We start from the raw sequence: 27,220 nt of genomic DNA, 5'->3' as shown, positions 1-27,220 counted from the left end.
CAAATGCTGAAGTGGCTAAATTTTAACGGACATGACATTTCCACGTGGCTTTTATCTTCTAAAACCTAATAATTCCAACACATTAAAAAAAAAAACTTAATCTTAATTTAAAAAAAAAAAACTAATCTAATGGGTATCATCTTTCTCATAGATCTACCACCACACGACGTGCTTGGTGGGAAGTGAAGCTTTTTTTCAGATCTGAGTTTCCAGTTGAAGAAGTGGGATGCGAGGGGAAGAAGGTTAAGGAAAGCTACAAGAGTAACGTGTTCTGCCACGATGCACTTTTTCCTCCACCGCGCCACCGCGTCGAAACAGAGCAATACCTCTTCGTCGCCGTTCAGACCCTGTCTCGTGTCTCTCCCCTCCGCTGCGTTTTCTTCTAACGCCGCTCCCGAACGGTGCTCATCGATCCCCCCTCTCTCTCCCCCCTTGTTTTGCTTTTCTTCTTTTCCCAAAACCCAGAAATTCATTCCTCATCAATGACTCCCCTTTGTACTTGATTCCTCATCTGGAACGATTACGAGATTAATAGGTTAGTTACTAATTCTGCATTCTGATCTTGCAGTTTGGGTAAATGGGTATTCGTTGATTATAAAAAAGCTAGCTTCTTTTGGGAATCCCTTCTTTTGCTTCATTTCACTTTCAGATCTTCAAATTTCATTACTTGTTCATCCCATCATAATTCTGTGTAATTAAAGAATAAAAATTGGAACTTTGAAGCTTTTACTGCTGTTTTAGTCCATTTCCGTTTATTGGGTATCTTCAGTCCATCATTATCTTTGGTTTTTTATGTTCATGTCAATGAGAATGTTGGGCCGGTCTGAATTTTCCAGAGCTGGAAGCTTTTCTGTGTTTGTTGTTGGGGTTTTTTTTTTTTTTTTTTAATTCAGATTAAGTTTATTTTTAACGTGTTGGAATTATTAGGTTTTAAAAAAGAAATATAAAAGCCACGTGGAAATGCCATGTCTGTTAAAATTTAGCCACTTCAGCATCAGACACACTTTGTCCTTAATTGAATTAAAAAAAATTTATTAGGGACCAAATTTGATGCGAAAATTTTACAAGGACTGGGATTGATTCCCTTTACAATTTCAGGGGTCTTCTGATGTATTAAGCCTACTTTTAATTATGTTTATATTATGACCATGTTGTATTAAATTTGTTATACTTTCTAAGAGACAGTCACTGAGAGGCGACAGGAAGAAGAGGGTGTGTGCTTTAATTTCGAGGTTAAACCATGGACTTAATTAAATGAAAGCGCGTTAGATTTTGTTACTTCCTATGTACTCCATGTTACTTCCTTAGTATTGAACGTAACTATAGATAAAATCATAAAAGTCAAACGTTATGTTCATAAGACAAATAAAAAGAAACAGCACCTATTTAATTTATTTTAATAGTAAGGGTTATCTAAATGATTTTAAGTAAATATTAAGTTAAATCACGTTAGTTCTAAGTGAACTAATGATATTTAAGATAAATAAACTAAAATTTTATATTTTAATTATTTATTTATAAATAATCATACTGGTATATAAGGTAATCATGATCACCCTAATGGGTCATTGAGATAAAAAAAATTTATAAGTTAATCTTTATATAATTGATAGCACTTTATTTAATTAGGCTCAAATCCACTTTTGGTCTTTGGTTTCTATGTTCGTTTTTCGCAAAACAGTGCAAAGACAACTTTGGGTGACTGGGGTTTAATTTGGGTGTTTTCACTTAAAACTTAAAAGTTAAAACTTTGGGGTAAAAAGTGGTGTTAATTTAAAAGATTAGAATGTGCACACCAAGCAACCATATATTCCAATAGTTTATTCATTAGTTTATACATGTTATTAAATGGATATTCTAACCAAATCTATACAAGTATACAACACTAGTACTTTTAAATGGCCATGATCTATGTTGTAAAGAAATAAATCAAGCAATAATGAATTTAAAGAGAATAAAAGTACATGAAAGCGGTATCAAAGGGTTTATTTAGTTGAAATTAATGTCAAATTTAGATGGTTATTAAAACAGAAGGAGTGGGAAAGAAGACCTTAGAAAAGGTTTTAGCGGGATTTAAAAAATCTACTACAACTTAAAAGAAAGACAAGAATCTACTATTCATAAGAGAACTATGAATCTCAGCCATTCATCTCTTATTTCCTGAAGTGCTATTGGTAGGAGATCTTTAATCTCAGCCATTCGTCTTAAGTGTACCTCTAATGTGGGCCATTCATCTCAAATGGACTCATCTTTTCAAAAGAAAAAAATAAACTTTACCATTCATTGTCCAGTCCCTTCAGATGAGCTGTTAGATGCATTATACAGATCCCCCTTAGCCACACCAATCCTTGGCTGAAACTGTGCTAACAAAATCAAAAGAGAAAATAAATTAGTTCAGGATTCAGCAGAGCAATCTGAACTGTTCAGTTTTCCATCAAAGAAAAGTAAGAGGTGGTGGGGGCAGAAGGTTTATCTGGCGTCTGTTTTCCCCTTTCTTCTGGAGTTTTCTTTCTGTCGATGACATCACGGTTTTCGTTGAAGAAGAATGGGAGTAAGGAGAAGAGTGTTTGCTTGGTTTTTTCTGCGATTAATCTGATTTGTTGCAGGCTCCGTCACTGTAGCAGAAGTTATGTTTCAGTGTTGTTTGAGATATGAGAGCTGAGATTTCAGGTGAGATTTGAAATTTGATGTTTGATATTTGAGGAGATTTGTAAGTTTGCACAAAGGAGAATGATTAAATTTAGGTTTGTTGAATTTCTGTGTTGTTAGGTGGAGATCAGAGGAAGGATAAGAGGTGTATCAGAAGAGGTGTATCAGAAGTTTGTATGAATTGTCTACTATTCATCGTCAGTACAAGAGGTGTATCAGAAGCCCTTGCTGCTGGATTATTGTCAGGTGATTGTTGTTATGTCAGTTAATTTTCAGAGGTTTGGTATGCACAATAATCCAGCTATTTTGATGTTGGCAAGCATGATTATATTTATTTCTATTTCGCTGTAATCCTTTCTCATTTGTAGCTGCCTATAAATACTTGTATTGTGTTGTGTTGCTGGTGTTCTTAGTCTAAGCTGTTTTCTTTCTCAGCTGCCTCTAACCTCTTTGCTTTCTCTGTTTTCTGTATATCTCTATATCTCTATCTCTATATTGCTGATGGCTTTTACTGCTGGGCCTTTCCATCCCCTTCGCATTCTAAGAACTGGAAAGGATACATGGAAAGTTAAGGTTCGTGTTCTTCGTCAGTGGGAGATGTTTCCTGTTGGTGAGCCTTCCAAACCATATGCGTTGAATCTCGTCTTTGTTGATTCAGAGGTATGCTCTGTTATTTTATTGTTTTGTTTATCATTTTGCTTATTCTGACAATACATTATGTTTAGGTGTAGCAAGTTTTTAATTCGTTTTTGGGCATTTATTTTGCTGTATAGGGTGTAAAAATTGAAGCTTGCATTAAGAAGAACTATCTTACAAAGTTTAGGGGTGAATTTTCAGAGGGTAATGTGTACAAGATAACTTATTTTGGCATTTCTGAAAACTCTGGTGGTTTTCGTGCTTCTGAACATGAGCTGAAGATTTTCTTCAATCAGAGAACAAGAGTAGTGCTGGAACATTGTGATGTTATTCCAACTCTTTGTTTATCACTGAAGAACTCAACTTACATTGAGGCAACAATGGGGGAATGTGATTATCTCATTGGTTAGTATTCTTGATTGATTTTAGTGCAGTTTAATTTATGTATATGAGTAGTTGAATCATATCTTATGAGTGGATTTGTTCTTCGACTAAATTATATTAATTTCTGTGGAAGGAAATTTCAGGGAGTGTTAGGGAAGCCAGTCCCTAATTGGTATAGAATTAGTAGGGTATAGTAACATAAGCAGGGTATAGTGGTGTTGGTGGCTCTTATTTTATTATTTATGTTGGTGAATTGGTGAATTCTAAGGAGATAAGCTTGGTCTGTCTAAAGTCTCAATAGTTTTAACCAGTTTCTTTATTAAAATCAACATGTTGTTTTTTTCTTCTTTGTTATGGATGATCGATGTTTATGATTATAGTTTCAGTGATTTTGATATATTTGATATGTTTTTGTTTCCCTGAGCTTATGTTGTAACTTTGATTGGTTTTTCTTCAATTATAATTTTCAGATTTTATTGGGTTAGTTGCTGCCGTTTCAAGGGAGAAGCAGTATGTTAAGTCTGGTAAAGTCACAAGGAAGATTGAGCTTGACCTCATTGATGAAAAGTAATATGTATTTATGTATTGATAATGTGCTCAAGTCTATACGTGCTTAGACTTGTGCTTAAGCAGAACTTTTGTATATTTGTTGTAGGGGAATTGTCAGATGTGCCCTATTTGGTGATTATGTGGACATTGTTCTCGAATATTTGGCTCTTGAACGGAATGGATTACCAGTGTTGGTTGTGCAGCTTGCTAAGATAAAGTCATTTAGGGGTATTGAGTAAATTTTCATTGTTTGGTTATATTTAATTTTCCTTCATTATGTACTCCAATGTTTGGATTTAATTGTTAACTATATTATGTTTAAACTGTAGGTGATATTGTTATTCAGAATGTGATGAATGGCACCAAACTTCTGTGGAATCCTAATATTCCTGAAGCTGTTTCATTTAGGAATGGGTATGCTTTTGATTCTTTTCTTTATTTGTTATAGTTATAGTTATATAGTTATATTTTTGTATTTACTAATTTTATGTAGTTCCCAATATGTCCCCATATATGAACTTATTTATTTTTTATTTATCTGTGGATGTAGTTTGGTTGCGAATGGAATTGACTTTAATGTTCCTATTGGTGTTATTGAGGGTGGTGTTCCATATGTTCCTCTTGAAGAAGACTTTTTAACAATGTTTCCAAAGAAGAGTATTAAAGAATTGCAATCTACAGCTGAGGTTTCTTCATTATTCTTATGCTCTATATACTCTATACTGTATTTGATTCGGATAAAATTAGTAAAATTGTGATAAAGAAGAATTTATAACAAGCTAGGTCTTATTATGTTATAATTTATATAGGAGGGTGTATTCGTAGTATTTGCTAAGGTTAGCGGTTTGCTTGATGGGGAGAGGTGGTTTTATCAATCGTGCCGCTGTCACAAAGCTGTAACCATTGAAGATGATATGTATTATTGTGGAAGCTGCAAAACCTTTGTGCTTGAAGTTATTCCAAGGTAAGGTTCTTTAGTATATATGGTGTATTATTTATTATTTTTGGTAATATTTTGCTTTCAATTTGAACTTGGACTAAATTGTGAATTGTACTAAGATTCATTTTCTTTTTAATTGGCAGGTTCCGGATTAAAGTTGAAGTTTGTGAGGGTGAAGAGACTGCCACATTTGTTCTATTTGACACTGATAGTCAACATATATTGCAAAAGAGCTGCAAGGATTTAGTTGCTGTTTGGAAGGTGCATTTTACTCATTCTAATTGTAATAGTGTTCTGTTTATATTTTGATTTCTCCCAATTTTTTATCTATATAATATGAAGTTTTGTTTTTGGTCTGTTTACTTTGTAAATAGGGCAAGGTTGTGGGTGAATATCCTGATGCTATCAAGGCGATTGTTGGGAATGAGTATCTTTTTAAAGTTGAGAAGGAATTTGATCATGGAGTGAAGTATGATGGTTCTTTTAAAGTGAAGAAGATCTGTGATAATATTGCTGTGATTGAAAAGTTCAAGGACAATAATGCAGTTCAAACTCCTAAGAAGGTTTGTATGGTTCCATATTTTAACATTTGATTTATTATTTGGACTGAGTTAGCATTCGTTTTTCAGTTGATCAGAGAAACATTTGTTTCAAAATGTGATTCTGGATCAAATGAACGTTCAATGGGTGACAATATAGCTGATTCTTCTGCTGAACTATCAGAAATTGGACCAAGCACAGCTTCACTTGATGATATATCGCCAGTTGAATGTTCTTCTGTGCTTTCTTCTGTTGGGAGTGATATTGGCCATGTTGCAAGTGGACCGAGGGCTTCCAAAAGGATGAGGATAAGGAATATTAAGTACGATGTTTAGTTGTCTACATAGTTACGAAGCAGTATGTGTTTCTTTCCAATGGGCTTGAGCCATGAACTCTTGTTTTTTGTACTACCCTGAAGATGTTGTTTTATATGTAAGTGTATTGTATGTATCACTATATGTCTTAGGTAATTTGTTGTATTCTCTACTGTGATGTCAACCAATCTTGGTTTGAACTTTTTGAATTCTGAATGTCATGATTAACTACTTGGTTATGTGCTTTGGATTAGTTTCATCTGGACAAATTCATAAGTATTTTGTTTAGCAACCTTTCTGATTGATTATAATATTTGATTATTTAGATTCCTATTTTGTATAGTTTTTCAATCTATATATTATTTGATTTGATTATTTGTGATGTCAAAAGAGCTCTCATTTTGAAAAAGTAAAAGATAGATGGAGTATTGTATTGTAGATTTTTATTTTATTTTGTTAGGATACGAGATGGAATATGAATGAGTTAGTTGTTACATGTAATCCGTATATCATATTTTGTTAGTGTATTTTATAGGATGACCTCATAAGTGTAATAAAAAAAAAGGCCAGGGAAAATAAACTCTTAGTTTGAAATTTCGTTTTATATGGGATTAATTTTTTCTGTCACACGTGTAGTTACTATCTTATGTTTTAAATATCTTTTCTTTTGGGATTACTTGCTATCTTTTCTTTAGGTCATTAATTTATTCTGAATGCATATTAGGATTTTTTTTATCTTTAATTAATTTGTAAATAGCATTAGAAAATCAATTTCAAAATTAATTATATATTATTTCAAAATTTTATTTTTTTAAGTTTTCGAAATTCCCTTTATTCAAATTGTTGAAAATACAATTATTGGTGTGAGAAAATGAATTTGAATACATATTCTCATATTCAAGCTTACTACAAAATTATTTCTTCATTACCCAGCAAACTCACAACAAAAAGATTTGTGACTCTATTTGTTATTGTTGAATTTTTTTTGTTATTTCAAAATCTTAGTGATTAATACTTTTTAGTTTGCGAAGTGTGAATGCGTAAGTTGCAGGAGTAAAATAAATTTACATAATTATATAAATTAAAATTGTTAAAATACCTTTTTTTAAACTATTTACTACTCAATTATGTTTGGTGTATTTTATTATTTGTTATTTATTCTATTATAAGTAATGTTTAAAAGTCATTATAATCTACCAAAAAATAAGTCATTAGTTTAAATTGCTTTTAACCTATAAGTAAGTTGTAATTTATAGGAAATAAATATTGGGCAAAATGTTCTATCTTTTGTTTGACCTTTTTCATTTTTAAGTTAAAGAGTAAAGTATCTTTTATAGCAAAAACGTTTCTTCAAAAATGTACTTAGCTGGTGTTAGGTCAAATTTGTAGAAATCTGTTATTTGTTAATTTCAAAAAATAATTCAGATGATGTTTAACAAAATTTGGTAAATGTGTTTTAACGATATGGGCTTTGTGGTGGGCTTTTTGTATGTTTAATAGACCAGAATTGCAGTCCATTTTGAGTAAAAATATTATTTAAGGGTTTTCTTTTTCTATATCCTGTGTTTCAATTCAGTAAGGGAAAATCAAAGCTCAGCCGTACCCAGGTTTCGTTCGTTTGAGTCAATTTTTTGTCTTAATCCGCCGTAGTATGATGTCGAATTTCCTGTTTTCCCCTCTTTTGTCAGCTATCCTTTGTGATGAAGGAGTCATTCGTGACATTGATGAGTCAAGTATGCTCCTATTCGTAATGATATCAGTATTTGGTCCTTTTAGCATTTGTACCCAATCAGATCTTGGATGTCTTTGTAGTATGTAGGCTTGAAATTTACTTCTTCAAATATAAGGTACGTTTCAGTAATAGGTAATTAATCTCTCAGCAATGATGAAATAATGGTACCCAGTTTTCACTGTTTCTTTATTTTAATCATTGTTTTTCATCTATTAAGTGGGCCAATTAACACTGGGAGTAGGTTTATCATTTTCAGTCAGGTAGTACACGAAAAGATTTGTACCTATTGTGCTGTGATGTTATTTTACACTGAGTGATTGTTAGAATATAATTAAATTGCTGATTTTGGGTTTTGTTTTGACTATACACTGAAGGTACTGTATCCCTTTATTTATCAAATTTCTTTTCATTTTCTGAAGGGTAAATATGATGTATGAAGTGAGTGTTCTAATGTGTTTGGTATTTCCCTGAATTTAGCATTAGTCATACATCAAAGCCTAAAATTTCGTGGCCAATCTTGCTAAGTTATCTTACTGCATTTCTGATGGTCATCCAAAGCTATAGTCTACTTATTGTGTAATATAGGCTAGACAGTTCTCAGTAGTAGTGCTTAACTTAATACTTTAATTTTTAAGTGGTTGTATATTATGATAGATGATAGATGTGAGTTGTTAGGTATGTGAATATAAAAATAATATGGCAATCTCTATATATATGAGTGTTTGGTTTTCTCTATGAAATTTCACTAGCCTCATATGTAGTTAATCTTTGTTTCTTTCTATTCACATAAGTTAGGATGTCATCTGTTTCTCCCACATCTGTTCTTCCCACATATGATAGAGTTCAGTCAATCTCTAAGACAAGGAGAAAGTGGAAGATTGTAGTTAGGATTATTGATCTCTGGAAAGTTCCAGAGCACTTGCTTGCTCTATCTGATTTTTCTCTGGAGATGGTTCTAATGGACAGAGATGTATAATTTTTACTTATTATGTTATGTTATTTTAGTGCTGGATTATTAATCTATGTTTTGTGAATCTTATAACTTCGTGGGATATTCATTTAGATGTGTTGATTGAACTTATTGTGTTATATCAGGGTGAAAAGTTTGAAGGTGGTGTGTTAAAAGTGGAACCTATTGTAGAAAGTATTGTAGAGGGTGGAGTTTATCAGTTATCGAACTTCCTTATTATTCACAATACTGGTGCACAACGTTTTACAAGTCATGGATACAGGATGATTTTGGATAGTAGAAGCTCAATCGTTCCAGCTGAAGATGATCGAATTCCTGCGCATGGGTGGTCTTTCTTTCACATTGAGAATGTGATGATAGTTGGAGATAAATTTGGTTATTTAGTGGGTAAGACTTTTATATTATGTTATAAAATTGAAGGGTTCTTTTGTAGTATACTAATTGTTTTCTATTTTGATAGAAATTATAAGTATGATTATTTGCAGTTACTTTGAAGACCTTATGTATTAATTTGTATCTTTTTTATAGACATGTTAGTATTTTAGCATAGATCTCAGCCATTCATCTACTATTCATAAGAGAACTATGAATCTCAGCCATTCATCTCTTATTTCCTGAAGTGCTATTGGTAGGAGATCTTTAATCTCAGCCATTCGTCTTAAGTGTACCTCTAATGTGGGCCATTCATCTCAAATGGACTCATCTTTTCAAAAGAAAAAAATAAACTTTACCATTCATTGTCCAGTCCCTTCAGATGAGCTGTTAGATGCATTATACAGATCCCCCTTAGCCACACCAATCCTTGGCTGAAACTGTGCTAACAAAATCAAAAGAGAAAATAAATTAGTTCAGGATTCAGCAGAGCAATCTGAACTGTTCAGTTTTCCATCAAAGAAAAGTAAGAGGTGGTGGGGGCAGAAGGTTTATCTGGCGTCTGTTTTCCCCTTTCTTCTGGAGTTTTCTTTCTGTCGATGACATCACGGTTTTCGTTGAAGAAGAATGGGAGTAAGGAGAAGAGTGTTTGCTTGGTTTTTTCTGCGATTAATCTGATTTGTTGCAGGCTCCGTCACTGTAGCAGAAGTTATGTTTCAGTGTTGTTTGAGATATGAGAGCTGAGATTTCAGGTGAGATTTGAAATTTGATGTTTGATATTTGAGGAGATTTGTAAGTTTGCACAAAGGAGAATGATTAAATTTAGGTTTGTTGAATTTCTGTGTTGTTAGGTGGAGATCAGAGGAAGGATAAGAGGTGTATCAGAAGAGGTGTATCAGAAGTTTGTATGAATTGTCTACTATTCATCGTCAGTACAAGAGGTGTATCAGAAGCCCTTGCTGCTGGATTATTGTCAGGTGATTGTTGTTATGTCAGTTAATTTTCAGAGGTTTGGTATGCACAATAATCCAGCTATTTTGATGTTGGCAAGCATGATTATATTTATTTCTATTTCGCTGTAATCCTTTCTCATTTGTAGCTGCCTATAAATACTTGTATTGTGTTGTGTTGCTGGTGTTCTTAGTCTAAGCTGTTTTCTTTCTCAGCTGCCTCTAACCTCTTTGCTTTCTCTGTTTTCTGTATATCTCTATATCTCTATCTCTATATTGCTTATGGCTTTTACTGCTGGGCCTTTCCATCCCCTTTGCATTCTAAGAACTGGAAAGGATACATGGAAAGTTAAGGTTCGTGTTCTTCGTCAGTGGGAGATGTTTCCTGTTGGTGAGCCTTCCAAACCATATGCGTTGAATCTCGTCTTTGTTGATTCAGAGGTATGCTCTGTTATTTTATTGTTTTGTTTATCATTTTGCTTATTCTGACAATACATTATGTTTAGGTGTAGCAAGTTTTTAATTCGTTTTTGGGCATTTATTTTGCTGTATAGGGTGTAAAAATTGAAGCTTGCATTAAGAAGAACTATCTTACAAAGTTTAGGGGTGAATTTTCAGAGGGTAATGTGTACAAGATAACTTATTTTGGCATTTATGAAAACTCTGGTGGTTTTCGTGCTTCTGAACATGAGCTGAAGATTTTCTTCAATCAGAGAACAAGAGTAGTGCTGGAACATTGTGATGTTATTCCAACTCTTTGTTTATCACTGAAGAACTCAACTTACATTGAGGCAACAATGGGGGAATGTGATTATCTCATTGGTTAGTATTCTTGATTGATTTTAGTGCAGTTTAATTTATGTATATGAGTAGTTGAATCATATCTTATGAGTGGATTTGTTCTTCGACTAAATTATATTAATTTCTGTGGAAGGAAATTTCAGGGAGTGTTAGGGAAGCCAGTCCCTAATTGGTATAGAATTAGTAGGGTATAGTAACATAAGCAGGGTATAGTGGTGTTGGTGGCTCTTATTTTATTATTTATGTTGGTGAATTGGTGAATTCTAAGGAGATAAGCTTGGCCTGTCTAAAGTCTCAATAGTTTTAACCAGTTTCTTTATTAAAATCAACATGTTGTTTTCTTCTTCTTTGTTATGGATGGTCGATGTTTATGATTATAGTTTCAGTGATTTTGATATATTTGATATGTTTTTGTTTCCCTGAGCTTATGTTGTAACTTTGATTGGTTTTTCTTCAATTATAATTTTCAGATTTTATTGGGTTAGTTGCTGCCGTTTCAAGGGAGAAGCAGTATGTTAAGTCTGGTAAAGTCACAAGGAAGATTGAGCTTGACCTCATTGATGAAAAGTAATATGTATTTATGTATTGATAATGTGCTCAAGTCTATACGTGCTTAGACTTGTGCTTAAGCAGAACTTTTGTATATTTGTTGTAGGGGAATTGTCAGATGTGCCCTATTTGGTGATTATGTGGACATTGTTCTCGAATATTTGGCTCTTGAACGGAATGGATTACCAGTGTTGGTTGTGCAGCTTGCTAAGATAAAGTCATTTAGGGGTATTGAGTAAATTTTCATTGTTTGGTTATATTTAATTTTCCTTCATTATGTACTCCAATGTTTGGATTTAATTGTTAACTATATTATGTTTAAACTGTAGGTGATATTGTTATTCAGAATGTGATGAATGGCACCAAACTTCTGTGGAATCCTAATATTCCTGAAGCTGTTTCATTTAGGAATGGGTATGCTTTTGATTCTTTTCTTTATTTGTTATAGTTATAGTTATATAGTTATATTTTTGTATTTACTAATTTTATGTAGTTCCCAATATGTCCCCATATATGAACTTATTTATTTTTTATTTATCTGTGGATGTAGTTTGGTTGCGAATGGAATTGACTTTAATGTTCCTATTGGTGTTATTGAGGGTGGTGTTCCATATGTTCCTCTTGAAGAAGACTTTTTAACAATGTTTCCAAAGAAGAGTATTAAAGAATTGCAATCTACAGCTGAGGTTTCTTCATTATTCTTATGCTCTATATACTCTATACTGTATTTGATTCGGATAAAATTAGTAAAATTGTGATAAAGAAGAATTTATAACAAGCTAGGTCTTATTATGTTATAATTTATATAGGAGGGTGTATTCGTAGTATTTGCTAAGGTTAGCGGTTTGCTTGATGGGGAGAGGTGGTTTTATCAATCGTGCCGCTGTCACAAAGCTGTAACCATTGAAGATGATATGTATTATTGTGGAAGCTGCAAAACCTTTGTGCTTGAAGTTATTCCAAGGTAAGGTTCTTTAGTATATATGGTGTATTATTTATTATTTTTGGTAATATTTTGCTTTCAATTTGAACTTGGACTAAATTGTGAATTGTACTAAGATTCATTTTCTTTTTAATTGGCAGGTTCCGGATTAAAGTTGAAGTTTGTGAGGGTGAAGAGACTGCCACATTTGTTCTATTTGACACTGATAGTCAACATATATTGCAAAAGAGCTGCAAGGATTTAGTTGCTGTTTGGAAGGTGCATTTTACTCATTCTAATTGTAATAGTGTTCTGTTTATATTTTGATTTCTCCCAATTTTTTATCTATATAATATGAAGTTTTGTTTTTGGTCTGTTTACTTTGTAAATAGGGCAAGGTTGTGGGTGAATATCCTGATGCTATCAAGGCGATTGTTGGGAATGAGTATCTTTTTAAAGTTGAGAAGGAATTTGATCATGGAGTGAAGTATGATGGTTCTTTTAAAGTGAAGAAGATCTGTGATAATATTGCTGTGATTGAAAAGTTCAAGGACAATAATGCAGTTCAAACTCCTAAGAAGGTTTGTATGGTTCCATATTTTAACATTTGATTTATTATTTGGACTGAGTTAGCATTCGTTTTTCAATTGATCAGAGAAACATTTGTTTCAAAATGTGATTCTGGATCAAATGAACGTTCAATGGGTGACAATATAGCTGATTCTTCTGCTGAACTATCAGAAATTGGACCAAGCACAGCTTCACTTGATGATATATCGCCAGTTGAATGTTCTTCTGTGCTTTCTTCTGTTGGGAGTGATATTGGCCATGTTGCAAGTGGACCGAGGGCTTCCAAAAGGATGAGGATAAGGAATATTAAGTACGATGTTTAGTTGTCTACATAGTTACGAAGCAGTATGTGTTTCTTTCCAATGGGCTTGAGCCATGAACTCTTGTTTTTTGTACTACCCTGAAGATGTTGTTTTATATGTAAGTGTATTGTATGTATCACTCTATGTCTTAGGTAATTTGTTGTATTCTCTACTGTGATGTCAACCAATCTTGGTTTGAACTTTTTGAATTCTGAATGTCATGATTAACTACTTGGTTATGTGCTTTGGATTAGTTTCATCTGGACAAATTCATAAGTATTTTGTTTAGCAACCTTTCTGATTGATTATAATATTTGATTATTTAGATTCCTATTTTGTATAGTTTTTCAATCTATATATTATTTGATTTGATTATTTGTGATGTCAAAAGAGCTCTCATTTTGAAAAAGTAAAAGATAGATGGAGTATTGTATTGTAGATTTTTATTTTATTTTGTTAGGATACGAGATGGAATATGAATGAGTTAGTTGTTACATGTAATCCGTATATCATATTTTGTTAGTGTATTTTATAGGATGACCTCATAAGTGTAATAAAAAAAAAGGCCAGGGAAAATAAACTCTTAGTTTGAAATTTCGTTTTATATGGGATTAATTTTTTCTGTCACACGTGTAGTTACTATCTTATGTTTTAAATATCTTTTCTTTTGGGATTACTTGCTATCTTTTCTTTAGGTCATTAATTTATTCTGAATGCATATTAGGATTTTTTTTATCTTTAATTAATTTGTAAATAGAATTAGAAAATCAATTTCAAAATTAATTATATATTATTTCAAAATTTTATTTTTTTAAGTTTTCGAAATTCCCTTTATTCAAATTGTTGAAAATACAATTATTGGTGTGAGAAAATGAATTTGAATACATATTCTCATATTCAAGCTTACTACAAAATTATTTCTTCATTACCCAGCAAACTCACAACAAAAAGATTTGTGACTCTATTTGTTATTGTTGAATTTTTTTTGTTATTTCAAAATCTTAGTGATTAATACTTTTTAGTTTGCGAAGTGTGAATGCGTAAGTTGCAGGAGTAAAATAAATTTACATAATTATATAAATTAAAATTGTTAAAATACCTTTTTTTAAACTATTTACTACTCAATTATGTTTGGTGTATTTTATTATTTGTTATTTATTCTATTATAAGTAATGTTTAAAAGTCATTATAATCTACCAGAAAATAAGTCATTAGTTTAAATTGCTTTTAACCTATAAGTAAGTTGTAATTTATAGGAAATAAATATTGGGCAAAATGTTCTATCTTTTGTTTGACCTTTTTCATTTTTAAGTTAAAGAGTAAAGTATCTTTTATAGCAAAAACGTTTCTTCAAAAATGTACTTAGCTGGTGTTAGGTCAAATTTGTAGAAATCTGTTATTTGTTAATTTCAAAAAATAATTCAGATGATGTTTAACAAAATTTGGTAAATGTGTTTTAACGATATGGGCTTTGTGGTGGGCTTTTTGTATGTTTAATAGACCAGAATTGCAGTCCATTTTGAGTAGAAATATTATTTAAGGGTTTTCTTTTTCTATATCCTGTGTTTCAATTCAGTAAGGGAAAATCAAAGCTCAGCCGTACCCAGGTTTCGTTCGTTTGAGTCAATTTTTTGTCTTAATCCGCCGTAGTATGATGTCGAATTTCCTGTTTTCCCCTCTTTTGTCAGCTATCCTTTGTGATGAAGGAGTCATTCGTGACATTGATGAGTCAAGTATGCTCCTATTCGTAATGATATCAGTATTTGGTCCTTTTAGCATTTGTACCCAATCAGATCTTGGATGTCTTTGTAGTATGTAGGCTTGAAATTTACTTCTTCAAATATAAGGTACGTTTCAGTAATAGGTAATTAATCTCTCAGCAATGATGAAATAATGGTACCCAGTTTTCACTGTTTCTTTATTTTAATCATTGTTTTTCATCTATTAAGTGGGCCAATTAACACTGGGAGTAGGTTTATCATTTTCAGTCAGGTAGTACACGAAAAGATCTGTACCTATTGTGCTGTGATGTTATTTTACACTGAGTGATTGTTAGAATATAATTAAATTGCTGATTTTGGGTTTTGTTTTGACTATACACTGAAGGTACTGTATCCCTTTATTTATCAAATTTCTTTTCATTTTCTGAAGGGTAAATATGATGTATGAAGTGAGTGGTCTAATGTGTTTGGTATTTCCCTGAATTTAGCATTAGTCATACATCAAAGCCTAAAATTTCGTGGCCAATCTTGCTAAGTTATCTTACTGCATTTCTGATGGTCATCCAAAGCTATAGTCTACTTATTGTGTAATATAGGCTAGACAGTTCTCAGTAGTAGTGCTTAACTTAATACTTTAATTTTTAAGTGGTTGTATATTATGATAGATGATAGATGTGAGTTGTTAGGTATGTGAATATAAAAATAATATGGCAATCTCTATATATATGAGTGTTTGGTTTTCTCTATGAAATTTCACTAGCCTCATATGTAGTTAATCTTTGTTTCTTTCTATTCACATAAGTTAGGATGTCATCTGTTTCTCCCACATCTGTTCTTCCCACATATGATAGAGTTCAGTCAATCTCTAAGACAAGGAGAAAGTGGAAGATTGTAGTTAGGATTATTGATCTCTGGAAAGTTCCAGAGCACTTGCTTGCTCTATCTGATTTTTCTCTGGAGATGGTTCTAATGGACAGAGATGTATAATTTTTACTTATTATGTTATGTTATTTTAGTGCTGGATTATTAATCTATGTTTTGTGAATCTTATAACTTCGTGGGATATTCATTTAGATGTGTTGATTGAACTTATTGTGTTATATCAGGGTGAAAAGTTTGAAGGTGGTGTGTTAAAAGTGGAACCTATTGTGGAAAGTATTGTAGAGGGTGGAGTTTATCAGTTATCGAACTTCCTTATTATTCACAATACTGGTGCACAACGTTTTACAAGTCATGGATACAGGCTGATTTTGGATAGTAGAAGCTCAATCGTTCCAGCTGAAGATGATCGAATTCCTGCGCATGGGTGGTCTTTCTTTCACATTGAGAATGTGATGATAGTTGGAGATAAATTTGGTTATTTAGTGGGTAAGACTTTTATATTATGTTATAAAATTGAAGGGTTCTTTTGTAGTATACTAATTGTTTTCTATTTTGATAGAAATTATAAGTATGATTATTTGCAGTTACTTTGAAGACCTTATGTATTAATTTGTATCTTTTTTATAGACATGTTAGTATTTTAGCATAGATCTATACAGTTGATTGTTCCTCTCTTGGGGTATTTATGTGGACATTTTCGTTTAAATATTTTGCCAGATTTGTAGACAATATGCCTTAGTTTTATGGTACATATGTTAGTGATAAGAATTTTGAATTTGTGTGTATTTTATATGTTGTGTTGTAGATGTCATTGGAGTGCTATCAGCTGCATCAAAGGGGAAACTTTTGATTAAAAATAACAGAGTTTACAAGATGATGGTTATTGAGTTATTTGATTTAAGGTAAGAAGATTTTTCCTTTTTCTTTATGGTGTTTTTAAATTTCTTTACACATTTATACTTAGGTTTCATAAGATTAATACATAAGCTGTATAATTTGTTTTGTTATTGAATAATGCAGTGGCAAGTGTAATTGTGTGGTGATTGGGGATGCTGTTGATAAGACTGCTGAATACTTGAGTTTGGATTGGTTAAATAGGCCTATTATTGGTTTGCGGTATGTTGATGTAAGAAAGGTTGATGGTGAGTTTAACTGTAGGCTGTGAATATCAAACTTGTTCTAAATTCTTTGTATTTTGTAAGTTTTATTAGCTGGCAGTTTTATTTATGAGTATAGTGCATTTTGTTTTTTTTATATGTAGTTCTATCTCATATTGCTCTAATTTTGTTAATTGGATTTGTTTTTATTTGTAGGAAAAACTGTGATTAATTGTATCCCTAATTTCTCTAAGATTTACATCAATCATAATTACGAAGAAGATTGGGTAATTGGTGATAGGTATGAGTATTCTCTTTTAAATCTGATTTATAATATTATTTGTGTTTCGTTTGTTTGTGAACTATTTTGTTTTCATGTTTTTTTAGATTTGCTGGTGTTAAATGCGCCGTTCCGGTTGATTGTATTGCAAGATCCGATTCTATTGGGGATATTAAACATGACATGCTTAATTCTCATGCAAAGACATGTATTGCTGAATTATTAAACATTGAAGAGGTCAGTTTATAGATGTTGTTCTCTTCGTCTTATGGAGTGATCTGTTGGTGTTTTGATATGATTGAATTTAACTTTGAGTAGTAGCTTTTTTCTCATTTGTTTTATTTGAAATAAAACGGTTCTTATTTACGGTATGTTTTTTACTTATTGACAGCGAGGTGTTGCAGTTGTTAAAGCTTGTATTAATGCCTTTATCAATGACTGTCCATGGTTCTATAATTCTTGTTGGTGTCACATGGAAGTTGAAGTTGATAATGATGTTTTTAGATGTAACCGTTGCTTTCGAGATATTGCTAAAACAATTCGCAGGTAATTTTTTTTGGTATTATGACTTAAATTCATGGGCAGTTCAAATTTTTGATCTTCTGTGGTCTATACCTCTTTATTGGTTTTTAATGATAATATGTTTTTTAGATATCGGATTAAGCTGGAGGTTTTTGATGGCTATGATAACACAATATTTATGCTTAATGATTCTCAAGTAAATCAAATTGTGGGAATCCAATGTGAAGAATTGCTTAGTTTGACTCAGGTTTGTGTTAATACTTTGACTTCCTTTACTCTTTTATATTTATGTTTATACATACATTTTTTGGAATGATTCTCTGATCTGAGTTTATTTTCGACTTCTTTATCTATTGCTTAGGATCAACCACTTGGTAGGTATCCGATTCAACTTGTGGAAACAATGCTTAGCAAAGAATTTCTTTTCAAAGTTGTCACTGGTGGTGGTACTACCTATTATGGTGAAAAGGTGTTCGAGGTCATTAGGATTTGTGAAGATGTTGGTGTCATATCTTTGTTCAATTTAGGTGGTTCACTTGTCACACCCTTGAAGGTATATCGCCAAGCTAAATTGTATATCGTTGTTTGATTTATTTTGTTTATCAATTTAATGTATTTAAATTTATTGTAACTAAATTTTAATTCTTTTTTTCATTTTGATTGCTTGAATTTCTTTTAAACATCTACATATTATGTAGGCTAAGTTCACCCCGCCTTTTACGAAGCTTGAGGACATTTCTGATGGTGCTCTTAGAAAACACACAGAGGGACCAATGGTGGAGGGAAGCATACAAGATGCTGATGTTAGTAATGTTGGGGCATTGCATTTGTCAAGTTATGGTTCTGGTTCCAGTCATACATCCATTAATCAAGTTATTCTTAATCGACCAATCAAAAGGAAATTGTTTCAAGAATTTGAAGATTCAGCTGAAGAATGTGATCAGCTACTTCAACCTGTTCAAGAGCGTGTGCGCTTTAAAATGTTCCGGAAGCATCAATTTTATTCGAGAGGAGAATGTAGTAAAACTAATTGTGCTGAGTCTGATGTTAAAAGTGGTGATCAAGTATCTGAAGATTTTGATGATGAAGATTCTAAGAATTGCGATGTTAATTTAAAGGAAGAGGAAATAGACATGAATTTGAAGTCTGGTTTTTCTGTTGTTGCTGAACCTGTTAACAAAGTTTGTGATGACTGTGAAATTCCAACAATGCTGAATGTTGGTGAAGGTTTGCAAAGTTTAGGTAAGAACTTGAGGCATATTGAAATTGTTGATTTGACGCTCTTGGATGATGAAGGGGAAGATATCTGTGTAGAAGATGTTTGTATGAAGGAATGCATTGATCTTTCTGAGTCAGAAATGAGTGATAACTTTGTTATTTTAGTTGAAGAGGAGCATGAAGATGGGGAGTGCATTGAGGTTGTTTATTTGTCTGACTAATTGTGTTAAGTGTATTTCTGTTGTTACATTTTGATGCTTTTGAATATTTTGTTCGTTGTTATTAGTCCATGTGTTGGTAGTATTTATGTAGTGATTGTTGTTGAAGCTCACTTGCATCTTGGTTCTAAAAGACTGTACTACCTGTTTTAGGCTATTTTGTGAAGTATTATGTGTCCAAGGCTTATGTAATTCCATAGTTATCAATGTTCAGTTTCATCATTTTGTAAGACGAAAAATGTTATATTATATTATTCAGCCTTGGTAAATTGGAAGCATGGATTGGGATTTGTTTAGTTTTAGTTAGATTTGTTTGAATAAAGATATATTCGTTTGACTATTATAGCTTTTTTACTATTATAGCTTTTGGTCAAACGTGTAAACACAGATAAAAATAAAGAAAGAAATTTTTAAAAAAATTAGTGGAAACATGTAATTACTTTAAAGTAACTATTCGAATTTATCCGGTTTTAATTATTTGTATAGGTATTTGTTTTTAAGGTTGAGACGAGCATAAAAAAAAAATCTCGGAAGATATTGACATTTATTTATTTCGTGGAGAAGTATTATTCTCTTTGGGCTTAAGGTAGATTAATATATCTATTTTGTAGTTAAAATATTTGATCATTATAATAACATAATCAATTAGTTAGTTTGTGTAAGTGGTGTTTGACCCAACTTTTTTATAGCTTAAAAGTTCGTATAAAAAAAAGTAAAAAATAAGAGTTAAAATAAAAAGTAAAAAGCTCTTTGTCAATGTTTTGAAAATAAGAAGCAAGGTACAGATAAAAAACAAAATTAAAGGAGAAGAAAGAGGAAAAACAAAAGTTTGAGTAATTAAAAGAAACAGAATTAGCAAGAGCAGGGGAAACAGTGGTGGTGCACTAGAATTGAAAACAAAACCAGTAGAGGAGAAGCCAACAATAGATCTGTGAGTCATAGAATATTTTTGCAATTGTGAAATAAAACTAAAAACGGTGATGATTATTTCTTGGATTGATTTTGGCCTTAATTTTTGTAATTGAAAAAAATAACAGAGTGTGATAAATAGTTTGATGATATTCTGGAGTTGATTTTGGCCTTAGTTTAATTAGGACCCATTGTTTCCATGTCCACAAAGGAATAAATCTTTTATGAGTTGTAGAGTCAAGTGAGAAGGCGAAGGGTAAAGTTTGTTTAATGAGGTGGGTCTCCTTCGTACCGACGTTACCGTCATCGGTCGCCCCTAACAAGATATCGTTGATGGAGAGGAGGTAGACCAATCCAAGAATAGGTTGATGAAGGGGTGGTTGAAAAGGAATAGAGGCATACAACTGTAAAAAATAAGTAGCTTTTAAGAAAAAAGTAACTCAGATTAACTTTTAATTTTAGAGATTTTATTAAAATTTTCTTCATAAAAAATAAGTAACTTTTAAGTAACTTTTATTTAAGTTCTTTCTTAAAAATTGTTTGGTCCAACTTTTATTTTTAAGTAGCTTTTAATTACAAAAAATTTGGGCCCAACATTACCTAATTTATATTTTTGGATACTATATTAAAAATAAGAATATGTACACTGATTACCTAGGGTACCAATTTTTCCAAATAAAACGTAAATCCCCAAATATTTGGAACAACTTTTAGAGAAAAAAAAAAGAGGAAACACCTTGAAATAGTGACAAAATCAGTATTTAAACTAATTGATTTATACGTAAGAGAAAGTATTAAAAAAATTATGTTTGAAATATTTTTAGATTACTCTATATCATATCCCTTTCATGATCTCTCCGTGCGATTGTTTTAGGTCGAAACAGAGCACGCTAAGTACCTTGGCGTCTGCCTTCTCTGCAATTGTCAGAAGGCCAATCTGCTTCCCCTTACTCATTCGACCAGTTCTTTCTGATTGCTCTATACTAACCTGGTATCATCTATCCCTTCCCTGATTCATTAAATTGATTAGTGTTTTGAAAGGTTTTGTCAGTGAAAGAGTGTTATATTGTAACTGAAATCTGGTTTGATATTTTCTGTCACGTAATTTGGATTTCATTCTTGATGACTTTGTGTTCTAAGTTTCGTTTCAATTTTACTCTCTGAATTCTTCTTTCTGTTTTTACTAATCACACAGTTGATTTGTCTTTTCAATGACCCATGTAATAAACTGATGCAAAGAGTCAAACAAGTAATGTTCTAAGAGTATTTGTTCCAATTTTTTGTTTGTGATAGGTGATCTAACGTCTGGTTCTATTGCTACAGAAATCTGTTGTGTATTTTCGTTCCAGTAATTTCTCTGTCAAATTTAATCATCAGATTTTGGGATATCTGTACTTTGATTCAATAGTACTGACGTTTTTATTTTATGTTATTTAAATCGTATTATATTTAATCAGGAAAACGTTTGTTAGTTCTCTTTGTTGGATTTTTATCTTTGATCATTTCGTACTTCCATCAAAGCTGGATGTCATGCATTATTAGGTATGGATTGTCTTCTCAAGCTGTGGAGTTGTTCTTCTTGTGTCAGCAACGTTTTTTTTTACTTTGTGTGTGTGCATTTAATTTCTTAATCATGTAATAATTTCTTTGACTGGATAAGTTTAATGAACTGTCTTTTTGAAGGTATCACACCCATCCCTTCCTTACCTAATATTAATCAGCCATTTTTCAGAGATGATGTAATGTGTTTCTTTCCAAGCAACCTCAATAAATTATAATTGTTAGCCACTATAAATAGAAACATGTAATTCATTAGCACAAAAGAAATCTGGATAACTTCTTTGTGTTTTTACTATCTTCTTAACATGGAAACCACACTGCTTCCTTTGTCTAATGTTAGAAGTCTTTCACCAAATTTAGGATGTACCAACTTGACTGCTAGAGTAATTTCGTTGTGGAAAACTCCTGAGCATTATCTTCCATATGTGCTGTCTTGCATGGAATTGATTTGGTTGATAAGGAGGTTGATATTTTTATAGTTTGGCTATTTAGATATTCATCAAGTTACAAATTTTTGTATATACTTTTATCTTTTGTTGAGTGTCAAATTAGGAATTATTTTGATTCAATCACATATTTTGAGTTATTTACTTTATTTATGTAGGGAGACAAAATTCAAGCTTCAGTATCTAAGGAAGAAGGGCCATATGTTGATATTGAAGTTGGTTGTGTGTATAAGATAGCACAGTTTCGGGTGATTCCAAACAATCGCCCTGTTCGTTTTACCAACTCGACTTTTAGGCTTATCTTTCATGCTGGAACTACTATTTTCGGACATGGAGATCCTTCCATACCTCGTGAGGCATGGTCTTTTTATGACACAGCTGAAATAGAAATATGCAGGGGAACTTTCTCTCATTTGATAGGTAATTTTTTCAATTTTGTCTGTATTGTTATATATATATTGATATATTGGTATATTCATATTTATTTCACAGAATAGACAGATGTAGTTGAACCTGCTCTAATTTGATTGTGTTGTAAAGTTTATTATTTGTTCACTTGTGAATGTTATATATTATCTTCTTTTGTCTACTACAACAGATTTTATTGGGTTGCTGTCTGCTGTTTCACCTGTTAGACGTTTGGTTACCCATGGAAGGATTAGCAAAATGATAAACATGGAAATGATAGATCCAGTGTAACTTTGCAGTCTTTGCTTATTGTGATATTCTTTAATTTTAAAGAAATGTCTTAATTGAAGTTACCTATGGATCTTGTTTGATGTGAAATTATTAGTGAGATCTTCAACTTATCTAATGTATATTTACTGAACGCAGTGGTAGGGTTCGCTGTGTCCTACTTGGTGAACTGGTTGAGCTGCTGATGTTGCATCTCTGTTCTAATTGGGTTAATCGTCCAATTGTTATCTTTGAGTATTTTCTTGCTAAATATATTAGAGGTGACAAACTGAACATTTTTTTTGAGAATCTGAAATCTGAGTTATGTTTTCAGATAGTTTTACAAAAAATGGTTTATAATTTTAATAAAATATGTAATATATGTAGTTCTTTGTATTACTTCTCTTGTATGCAGGGGGGGTCATCATCCAAAATGTTCCTCATTTTTCCAAGATATACATCAATACTGGTTTTGAGGCTGCTTCATTATTTTGTCGCAGGTCTTTAGTTCGAAATATCATATAATGAAGCCATTAATTTGATTTATACTTTAAGTTAACATTCATTGTGTATTTTGATGATTACAAGTTAACCTTTTGATATGAACAATTGTGGTACTCTAACGTGTTTTTCTGAGTGTGCTATTTACAGGCTCTGACCTCAACTCAATCTCACACAAATCAGAAGCACTGTGTATAAAGAGCAACCCAAGCAACGCTTTCGCATTCACCATGTTCAGTATGAACAGTGGAAAAGCTTCAGAAGTTCTGAAGTTATACAAACTCTGATGTGGACTCAGTCACTAGAAGCTCTGAAGATCCAGAAAGTCTGATAACCAAGAAACACTGAAGGCTCAGATGTTCTGATGGTGTAGAAGACTCTGAAGATCCAGAAGCTGAATAGTGGAAACTCTGAAGTCCGGAAGCAAGAAACTCTGAAGGCCATGTTCTTCCCTCTGAGTTCAGAATCAGAAGATACAATGGTCAGAGGATCTGTGCTTTCCCTCTGACTCTGATCAACCGGCTTCACAAGTTCCAATATGAAGCATTCCCCTGATCAGAAGTCTCCTAGGTTCAAAGGTCGCGTCGCTATACAAGTACAAAAGCAACTGTACCTTCCTGACGACCTACCTAACGTTCTCAGCCACAGCAGAAGCTGGATTTTCCAGAACTGCCCTCCAACGGTAGCATTTCCCATGCATCGCTCAACCCTAATCCTTGGAGTATATAAAGAGGCTGAAGACTGAAAGAAACGGCTAAGAAGAAGCATTCACATACACAAGACATATTCAAAATCTTCTAAGTTTTCTTTCATCTGAAATTCATTGAGTTTACTATTAGCTTTTTAGAAGCAAATCTCTTGTAAACAATTCTTTGATAAACAGTTTGTTTAGTTCCTTTAGAAGATCAAGGTTGATCGGATCCTAGAGAAGACTAAGAGAGTGAATCTTAGTGTGAGCTAAGTCAGTGTAATTGTTAGTCACTTGTAGGTTTCAAGTGCAGTTGTAACTCTTACCTGATTAGTGGATTGCCTTCATTCTAAGAAGGAAGAAATCACCTTAACGGGTGGACTGGAGTAGCTTGAGTGATTTATCAAGTGAACCAGGATAAAATCCTTGTGTGCTTTTCTATCTCTTATCTTTAGCACTTAAGTTCTCGAAAGATTTGTCAAAATCTTTAAGGTGGAAGTTTTATACTGAAAACGTTATTCAAACCCCCCCCTTTCTACCGTTTTTCATACCTTCATTAGGTACCGCATTCAAGTCGAAGTGTATGATGGCTATAAGAATGCCGTGTTTTTCCTTAATGATGCTCAAGTTAAGGAGGTGATTAACTTGGCCCCCCCGGATCTGTTATTTCGTTTGGATGTGAGTACTAATAATTCTTTGTTGTTGTTATACATTTGATTTATTGATTATTTTATAATGGATGATATTTATTATTGATTGTGTTTATCTCTTATCCAATTGTTTATACAGTGTGATGTTGATGTCGATTATCCGTCGGAGGTTGAGGAAAAAGTTATAGGAAAAAGTATGCTGTTCAAAGTTTCTAAGATTCCTGGATTAGCACTGAAGGGATACCCTTGCTATGAGGTTCTTCGAGTTTGTTCTGATCATGAGATTATCTCAGTTTTCATTTCTCAGGCAAGAAGTATCTCATCAGTTATGGTAATTTGTGTTGAACTGTGTTATATATTTTAGATGTAGCTAAAATCTGATTAGAAAATATTTTTGTTATATGAAAGCGATATATTATTTTATGTGCTGATTATGCTTTGTATTACATTTTTCTTACAACTGATATGTAGTTATCCAGACTTATGTAGTAAACTTAAGTAATGTTGGTGACATCTATTCATTTTTCAAACATTTACTAACATTTAGAAGAATTGGTAGGTTACTGATGGTGAGGGACAACACTCAGGTCATGATGGCAGTCAGGGGGAAAGTAACAGTGCTGGTGTTTCAAAATTTGTGAAAAGAAAATTGTTGGTTGGTGCAAGTGAGCTTAGTGAAGATTCGGACCATAAGTTAATGAAGATTGAATCAAAGGTGGGGGATAAAGGTGAAATCAGTTCTCTTTCAGTGTCCAATGGTGAGGATGGTATGTTAGGTGAAATTAATCGCCTAAAGGCAATTAAGATATCTGATGATGGATCTTACAACCAGAGTTCCTTTTTACCAAGCGCTGGCTTCAGTAATTAGTGCAGACATAAATCATTGTCTTAAGGTGTTGGCTCTAAGAAGTTTGTAACAAGTTGGTGGATTTTGGTTGCTGAATGAAGTCTCAATGCACCTGGATATTTTGTGTTAGTAATATGTAAGACCCCTTTTTGTATATCTATGTGGTCATGGATCTTAGTATTATATTTATGTACTTGTAATATTAGATGCATTTTGTTATAACTACGTGTATTGTGCTGAACTTCATAATTATATGGTAGTTTGTATCATTTTCAGAACTATGTTATGTAAATTTCAGTCTAATTACCCGTGTTATTAATATGAGTTTTGTTGGTATTTACTGTGAAGTTGTTTGTATTTATCTTAGCAATTGTTTTGTTTCTCAAGTATATTATGATAAGCACGACTCAATCAACTCTAGAGATCATTGTCATGAGCATGAAATTATACTACCATTTATGTGTTTAAATCTAATGATTGAAATAGGCATCTAAAGTCTCAAGTAATAGTGTTGTTCTTATTTAGGCGACATATAACTAACTGAAAAAGGCAACATTTAAATTCTAGCTGGTTACACACATAAAATTGTCTAATTGTATATTCACTTGAAGTGTATTAAACCTTTCAAAGTCACAAGTTAAAAAAAGAATTAGTGATTGTTTGACTTAAATAGATAGTATATTAATTTATAAGAAATAAAGTATTTATCCAATAGTTTATTTAAAAAGCTATTAATCATCAAATATTTGATTTTTTCTTTTTATGTTAGGGGAATGAATTTTATTGTACTCTTTTTTGTCAGGTGTTACTCTTACGTTTGTGTAGTTTACTAGAAGGAGAAAATTTAAGGCTTAATAGTTCTATAGGCCCCTGAAATTGTATCCCGTTGAAAATAAATCTCTGAATATTTTTTTTCCGATTCCGGATCCCTATAAATTTTTTTTGATCAAAATAAGTCCTTGAGTGTGTTTTAAGCTGAGGTGGTTATATTTAATCTTACTCACTTTTTCCACATCAGAATCATGGTTGTCCAGCTACTATTATACATGTAAATTACTAAAATTTCCCTTTATTAATTTTTTTTTCCATTTTTCTCCTCTCCTTCCATCCTCACCATGGTATAACAGCACCACCACCGCCACCTGCCCCGGCCGCCGTCACCTGCTCCGGCCGCCGTTAGTTGGTTATTCTTCTTCTTCAGTTTCATCTTCGTTCTTACTTTCGCTTTTCACAAATTCAACATTGGAACAAAATGGAAAAGAGGTTCAATTTTTATTCATGACCGATGCTTTATTTGGAACAAAAAAGCTTGAATCTCTCAGATCTGGTTCATTGTTCATGGAATTATCTTAGACAATAAAAGAAGAAGAAAGAGAAAAGTAAGCATTAGAAATTGCCAATTTGTTGAAGAAAAAGGAAAATGTCAATGTCTTTCAATAGCATTTTCTAAGAATCAACTGGATTTGGAACCTTGAGTTGAAGTTTCTGGTTCTTCTTCTTCTTCTTAATTTCGCAATGAGATTGAACCAGAACTAGAACAAGAAGCAGAAGAAGAAGATGAGTTTTTCATGGAGCAACAACATCAGCAACAGAAGAAGAACAGTTACCCGCATTGACCTCCACATCTCCCTCCTCCTTACTACTACTCACACCACCATCATTCATCATCCGCAGCCGGGAATCCCCCTTTATTCTCCATCTCCTTCTACCTCTGGTTCTCAATCTCCTTCCCTTTCTTCCACAATCCCCCTTTATTCTATATTAGGTTTAGGTTTGATTTTGATTTAGGATTAGTGTTAAAGGGGAATTAGGATTATGGATTAATT

General features: G+C 32.5%; 6 protein-coding genes across 12 annotated transcripts; all 6 read left to right on the top strand.

Annotated features, from left to right (window-relative positions):
- Positions 1–2,280: 2,280 nt before the first annotated feature.
- LOC130715169 (uncharacterized) lies at positions 2,281–6,251 on the top strand. 5 transcript variants are annotated; one of them, XM_057565237.1, is made up of 12 exons: positions 2,281–2,670; positions 2,770–2,895; positions 3,195–3,309; positions 3,423–3,690; positions 4,140–4,236; positions 4,325–4,446; positions 4,548–4,632; positions 4,769–4,904; positions 5,028–5,182; positions 5,302–5,419; positions 5,533–5,721; positions 5,788–6,251. In XM_057565237.1, the coding sequence occupies exons 3-12, from the start codon at positions 3,247–3,249 to the stop codon at positions 6,031–6,033; spliced, it is 1,479 nt and encodes a 492-aa protein (XP_057421220.1). In that variant the 5' UTR covers positions 2,281–2,670; positions 2,770–2,895; positions 3,195–3,246; the 3' UTR covers positions 6,034–6,251. The 5 variants fall into 5 exon arrangements, with proteins under 5 accessions (XP_057421220.1, XP_057421221.1, XP_057421218.1 ...); XM_057565238.1 differs by having other exon boundaries at positions 2,770–3,309; positions 5,882–6,251; XM_057565235.1 differs by having other exon boundaries at positions 2,770–3,309.
- A 1,310-nt stretch (positions 6,252–7,561) lies between these two features.
- LOC130712199 (uncharacterized) lies at positions 7,562–9,208 on the top strand. The gene is made up of 2 exons (XM_057562037.1): positions 7,562–8,714; positions 8,840–9,208. Exons 1-2 carry the CDS (start codon positions 8,541–8,543, stop codon positions 9,206–9,208), a joined length of 543 nt encoding a protein of 180 aa, XP_057418020.1. The 5' UTR covers positions 7,562–8,540.
- A 238-nt stretch (positions 9,209–9,446) lies between these two features.
- On the top strand, positions 9,447–13,474 carry LOC130715253 (replication protein A 70 kDa DNA-binding subunit B-like). 3 transcript variants are annotated; one of them, XM_057565332.1, is made up of 11 exons: positions 9,447–9,838; positions 9,938–10,477; positions 10,591–10,858; positions 11,308–11,404; positions 11,493–11,614; positions 11,716–11,800; positions 11,937–12,072; positions 12,196–12,350; positions 12,470–12,587; positions 12,701–12,889; positions 12,956–13,474. In XM_057565332.1, exons 2-11 carry the CDS (start codon positions 10,319–10,321, stop codon positions 13,199–13,201), a joined length of 1,575 nt encoding a protein of 524 aa, XP_057421315.1. In that variant the 5' UTR covers positions 9,447–9,838; positions 9,938–10,318; the 3' UTR covers positions 13,202–13,474. The 3 variants fall into 3 exon arrangements, with proteins under 3 accessions (XP_057421315.1, XP_057421317.1, XP_057421316.1); XM_057565334.1 differs by having other exon boundaries at positions 12,964–13,122; XM_057565333.1 differs by having other exon boundaries at positions 9,448–9,838; positions 13,050–13,474.
- Positions 13,475–14,766: 1,292 nt separating this feature from the next.
- LOC130715211 (uncharacterized) lies at positions 14,767–19,396 on the top strand. The gene is made up of 11 exons (XM_057565288.1): positions 14,767–14,787; positions 14,869–14,913; positions 16,008–16,269; positions 16,589–16,685; positions 16,804–16,925; positions 17,097–17,181; positions 17,268–17,397; positions 17,552–17,706; positions 17,812–17,929; positions 18,044–18,235; positions 18,381–19,396. Exons 2-11 carry the CDS (start codon positions 14,881–14,883, stop codon positions 19,119–19,121), a joined length of 1,935 nt encoding a protein of 644 aa, XP_057421271.1. The 5' UTR covers positions 14,767–14,787; positions 14,869–14,880; the 3' UTR covers positions 19,122–19,396.
- Positions 19,397–21,892: 2,496 nt separating this feature from the next.
- Positions 21,893–24,261, top strand: LOC130712198 (uncharacterized). The gene is made up of 5 exons (XM_057562036.1): positions 21,893–21,970; positions 22,192–22,453; positions 22,632–22,728; positions 22,868–23,208; positions 23,360–24,261. The coding sequence occupies exons 1-5, from the start codon at positions 21,893–21,895 to the stop codon at positions 23,494–23,496; spliced, it is 915 nt and encodes a 304-aa protein (XP_057418019.1). The 3' UTR covers positions 23,497–24,261.
- Positions 24,262–24,408: 147 nt separating this feature from the next.
- LOC130712826 (uncharacterized) lies at positions 24,409–25,699 on the top strand. The gene is made up of 3 exons (XM_057562644.1): positions 24,409–24,575; positions 24,687–24,878; positions 25,107–25,699. The coding sequence occupies exons 2-3, from the start codon at positions 24,744–24,746 to the stop codon at positions 25,413–25,415; spliced, it is 444 nt and encodes a 147-aa protein (XP_057418627.1). The 5' UTR covers positions 24,409–24,575; positions 24,687–24,743; the 3' UTR covers positions 25,416–25,699.
- Positions 25,700–27,220: the final 1,521 nt, after the last annotated feature.

This window comes from Lotus japonicus, chromosome 4 (genome assembly GCF_012489685.1).
Source record: "Lotus japonicus ecotype B-129 chromosome 4, LjGifu_v1.2".
Classification (NCBI taxonomy): domain Eukaryota; kingdom Viridiplantae; phylum Streptophyta; class Magnoliopsida; order Fabales; family Fabaceae; genus Lotus; species Lotus japonicus.
Note: the sequence above shows the minus strand (reverse complement) of the source record. Positions and strands in the feature narration are given on the sequence as shown.

Excerpts from the sequence above, each read along its gene's own strand:
- LOC130715253 (XM_057565332.1), top strand. The coding sequence starts at position 10,319 with ATGGCTTTTACTGCTGGGCCTTTCCATCCCCTTTGCATTCTAAGAACT. Across the intron at positions 11,405-11,492 it reads CTTGACCTCATTGATGAAAA|GGGAATTGTCAGATGTGCCC; the intron begins GTAATATGTATT and ends TATTTGTTGTAG. Across the intron at positions 12,073-12,195 it reads AATTGCAATCTACAGCTGAG|GAGGGTGTATTCGTAGTATT; the intron begins GTTTCTTCATTA and ends TAATTTATATAG.
- LOC130715211 (XM_057565288.1), top strand. The coding sequence starts at position 14,881 with ATGAAGGAGTCATTCGTGACATTGATGAGTCAA. Across the intron at positions 17,182-17,267 it reads GATTGGGTAATTGGTGATAG|ATTTGCTGGTGTTAAATGCG; the intron begins GTATGAGTATTC and ends ATGTTTTTTTAG. Across the intron at positions 17,707-17,811 it reads ATTGCTAAAACAATTCGCAG|ATATCGGATTAAGCTGGAGG; the intron begins GTAATTTTTTTT and ends TATGTTTTTTAG.
- LOC130715169 (XM_057565235.1), top strand. The coding sequence starts at position 3,151 with ATGGCTTTTACTGCTGGGCCTTTCCATCCCCTTCGCATTCTAAGAACT. Across the intron at positions 5,183-5,301 it reads GTGCTTGAAGTTATTCCAAG|GTTCCGGATTAAAGTTGAAG; the intron begins GTAAGGTTCTTT and ends TTTAATTGGCAG. Across the intron at positions 5,420-5,532 it reads ATTTAGTTGCTGTTTGGAAG|GGCAAGGTTGTGGGTGAATA; the intron begins GTGCATTTTACT and ends CTTTGTAAATAG.
- LOC130712826 (XM_057562644.1), top strand. The coding sequence starts at position 24,744 with ATGCTGTTCAAAGTTTCTAAGATTCCTGGATTAGCACTGAAGGGATAC. Across the intron at positions 24,879-25,106 it reads GAAGTATCTCATCAGTTATG|GTTACTGATGGTGAGGGACA; the intron begins GTAATTTGTGTT and ends AAGAATTGGTAG.
- LOC130712199 (XM_057562037.1), top strand. The coding sequence starts at position 8,541 with ATGTCATCTGTTTCTCCCACATCTGTTCTTCCCACATATGATAGAGTT. Across the intron at positions 8,715-8,839 it reads TGGTTCTAATGGACAGAGAT|GGTGAAAAGTTTGAAGGTGG; the intron begins GTATAATTTTTA and ends GTGTTATATCAG.
- LOC130712198 (XM_057562036.1), top strand. The coding sequence starts at position 21,893 with ATGGAAACCACACTGCTTCCTTTGTCTAATGTTAGAAGTCTTTCACCA. Across the intron at positions 21,971-22,191 it reads GTACCAACTTGACTGCTAGA|GGAGACAAAATTCAAGCTTC; the intron begins GTAATTTCGTTG and ends TTATTTATGTAG. Across the intron at positions 22,454-22,631 it reads AACTTTCTCTCATTTGATAG|ATTTTATTGGGTTGCTGTCT; the intron begins GTAATTTTTTCA and ends CTACTACAACAG.